At 53.8% G+C, this 3,834-nt stretch overlaps 1 protein-coding gene across 1 annotated transcript; it reads right to left on the bottom strand.

Moving 5' to 3' along the window:
* Positions 1 to 434: 434 nt before the first annotated feature.
* TGME49_244940 (hypothetical protein) lies at positions 435 to 3,479 on the bottom strand. Its single transcript, XM_018780740.1, has 2 exons — positions 2,140 to 3,479; positions 435 to 1,407 (listed from the first exon to the last, which is right to left on the bottom strand). The coding sequence occupies exons 1-2, from the start codon at positions 2,195 to 2,197 to the stop codon at positions 1,232 to 1,234; spliced, it is 234 nt and encodes a 77-aa protein (XP_018637576.1). The 5' UTR covers positions 2,198 to 3,479; the 3' UTR covers positions 435 to 1,231.
* Positions 3,480 to 3,834: the final 355 nt, after the last annotated feature.

The following is a 3,834-nucleotide window of genomic DNA, read 5'->3' as shown; positions in this document are numbered from 1 at the left end:
AGCTATAGTCGCAGACGCATTGGCACTACCGAAAACACCCCTGCTGCGCCCGAACAGATTAGGGTCCTCGTCAAGGGGTAAAGAGGCCCATCGATGCCCCTGGTCGAGGCTGAGCGGAGATATCCTGCCAGCCAAGGCGAACACACGGGTTTGGCGATAGCCACACACCCGCACTCTCGAAACGTATGACATACAAAAACCAGAGTGAAAAATACTATTAGTGGAGTCCAGCTCTGAACCCGAGCCGCCATCTCAAGCAACGCGCAGACGCCGCTGCATTCTCCTCCGCTTTCAACATTGCAGCTGCACACAGACCAGCGTTCGCTGGTGATTGGTTCATGTGAACAAGACATTACGTTTCTTTTTCTTTTTCGTGAGAGGAAACAGTTGATGACTTGCCCGATGGTTTCCGGACAAAACGTCCCGTCACATGCGCGGGCGTAGACGTTTTGTCAGTGTGCCCCAGTACTACATTGGTGATGGGCGCCCACAGGGTTCCCTCATTCGTGGGCCTTTGTAAGACGCGAGATCCTCACACCGATCACGGGGACGTTGGGAGGAACCGTTCACTGAGGCGTCCCCTGCCGTGTCATGGCTCAGCCAGTGCAACCATGCACGCACAACCTCTATAGAACACACGGAGTAATGTTCCTACTTGATGATTCTAAACAGCGAAGGGCAATGCCTGAGCATCAGAAGGGATGCAGCGAATGTGATGAGCGCTGAGTTTGCATCCCATTGTTCGTCGCCGCTGGTACTGGCTTGACATACATATACCAACAAGGTGGCGGTGTCCTGATACATGGCTACGCGTTCCATGTCGGCGTGGTGCAGTCATCAAATGCGCTGTGAACCATTGCTATTGAGGTGCTCCACTATGAAACTCTATCGGCCACAACTCCTGCTTGAACACCACCTCGAGATGGTGATGCACATTGCAGTATCGCCGACACGGGTGAATGATTGCTCAGTGTGATCACCTGCAGGCGCAACTAATGGCAATGTCTGAATCGTTGCCACATGCTTCACATGGACCTCCATCAATCCTGAAAATGCACACCACGCACCTCGCCCCACTCAGCCCTGTACAGTCAGCACGCGCAGAAGCACTGGTAGGGCAGACCGTTACAGACGTTTTTTACAGAGCCACCATAGCGAAAACGATGGAGCGCACCACTGGCGGGTTTGGCTTCACACCCTGCAAAACCAAACATTGACAATCTACTCGACATCAGTCCTCTTGATCCAGTGTTAGTAGACTCCAACTGTCGCCAGTCGCGGTTGGCCAACAAACGCCAGTGACGGAAAACGACGCACACACAGTAAAGCAAACTGCCCCGCTTCCCGCCATGCGTGCCAACACATCTGCCACACGTCCTGACGGGATACTGTCCTTACAATCGTTTCCTGTACAGTGACACACACGAGTTGACCCCCAAAACTGAGGCATCCAATACGATCTCAACTGCCTGCCGAAAACATAGATGTCCCGCGCTGACATCCTGCAGACTCAGCTACAGCACCGGGGAGTCAGTAATATAACATGCATAAACGCGTTTGATGTCAGCGTGCTACCGTCATCAACCGCGCTGCCACGGATCGCTGTTGAACAAATCCACTATCAAACGGTAGCAACCACAACATTCGCCTCCCCCGATCCTTCACGAGGTGATGTACATCGCAGCATCACCGAGATAAATGACTCCACGCAGGGTGTGAACCATCTACAGGCGTAGCAAACGACAATACCTGAAACGATGCTACCTCCATCACAGTAGCCGGTTTCACATCTGCAAATGCAAACCGCGCGCCTCTCGCCAAACCGCCCTGCGTATTCTGCATGCGCACCACCAGTTGGACAGTCCGGCACCCCCGCTCCTAACAGTCTTACCGTCGCGACCGAGACTACGCCGCCACGGCTGGTGCTGTGGGCTCCACGGCCACCACAACCAAACACCGTCTCACGCCTCGAACTCACTCCTTCCCGTCATCCGTTTCTGACAGGAACATGCAGTGAATCGCGGGTGGTCCACACAACCAGCGAACGAAAACAACACCCATGCCATTCAGCAAACGATCCCTCTCCTGGACACCCTTCCTACGCCGCCGTTGAACCGCCACAAAGGCCAGCGTTCCTACTCTTCGCTTCTACACAGCAACACGCAACACGCGACCGAAACCACAGAAAGTCACACATCTGGCGTCGGCCCGTGACCTAACACAGAGTCCCTCCTCGCCGGCGCTCGACTCACCCACAAGTACCAACAAAGTGGCACTGTCCCAACACACAGCTACTGCTGACAACTCCTCCAACGTCGAGGTCCTCATATGTACCGCCGTACCGCCGACAAAATCCCGCCTTCCATACAGCGAATCGAGGTACCGCGACACCAAACCCCGGTCCTCAAAACACTACTGTCCTCATCATCTCGACATCATCCACGATTTAGAATGGTCAACGACTCATTGGACCCACTCCATCTGTCAAACTCAGGGCACGCAATACGAATTAAACATTGAGCCGGTTATGCGTTTGAGAGACGCATCTCATCAATCGGGTCGGCGTCGTCGGGGACAGCAACTGGTGGGCGTGATTCCACCGTTTTCACACACACAATACAACATTCGACTCGATGTCGATTCCGCTCATCCTCGGTTAGCAGGTAAGACACAAGAAATCTCCCCGACTGCAGCTCGTAGCGGGGTCAACTGCCGGAGATTAAAGATAACCAATTTTCTCCGGAAGGGATAAATAGTACTAAATAGCTGGGGGGGGACGTCGTAACAAGGTAGCTGTACTTCAAGGTGCTGCTCGATAATTTACTAAACCCACACCATCCACACATCCAGGCACAGTAATGTTCCTACGTCTTGTTCCTAGGCAGTGGCAAGAAGCACCCGACCCTGAAACATGAAGCTTTGAATACCATCAGGCCGATTGCCGAACACAGAGTTCGTCGCACCAGACACTCCCTTGACCCACACAAAAAACCAAGGCGGCACTGACCTCATTCACAGCACCCCACTTGTTTACAGCGTGCTGATGTCATCAAGGTCGACGCGAACGATTGTCGTTAAATCAATGCATTATGAAAGGCTAGCTTCCACAGCTACTGCCTACACCGCTCGTCAAGGTGGTGATGCACACCACAGCATCGGCGACATGAGTACCACAATGGACGATGTGAATAATCAGCAGCCTCTCCAGACCAGAAAATTCGCAGTCGTCACTATTGTCATCTTCGTCACATCGGCAGGCTTCATGCCGGAAGTGGCACACCCCGCGTCTCGAGTCACGCATTCCTATATACACAGCACAGAAACACCACTAGTCGCACAGCGCGTAACGCGCGCTCTTGCCAGAATCACTGCAGCAGGAGACACAACCCCAGAAAGCACGACTGGCGACTGGCGGGCTTGGCTCCAGCACAACCAAACAGCATCAGTCGGCTCGATGTCACTCCTCCCTGTGATCCGGGATTAACAGGCATTGGATGCCACGGTTCGCGGGTGGCTCACACAGCCAGAGAACGGAATTGATGCCCAAGCAATTCAGCGTGTTGTGTCTCTGCTGGATACCATGCCATCTCTCATGCGGTACTGACTGACAGGTTACCGCCCCTACACGCTGCACCTGCACAGCGACACACATCCGTCGACCCCAAACAAGGACGTCACGGGTCCTCTCTACCGCTCTCCAAACGCACAGTACATCCAGGCTGGCCCTGCGCTGAACTAGACACACCACCAGGGCGATGTTTTCCTGACAATGAGCAACGCGATTGACCTCACGTAGTGAGTTCGTCAACTGTGCTGTCAAGGACCGCTCTTGAA

Source organism: Toxoplasma gondii, chromosome VI (genome assembly GCF_000006565.2).
Source record: "Toxoplasma gondii ME49 chromosome VI, whole genome shotgun sequence".
In the NCBI taxonomy this organism is placed as follows: domain Eukaryota; phylum Apicomplexa; class Conoidasida; order Eucoccidiorida; family Sarcocystidae; genus Toxoplasma; species Toxoplasma gondii.
The sequence above is the reverse complement of the archived record's forward strand: the minus strand, read 5'-3'. Positions and strand labels throughout refer to the sequence as shown.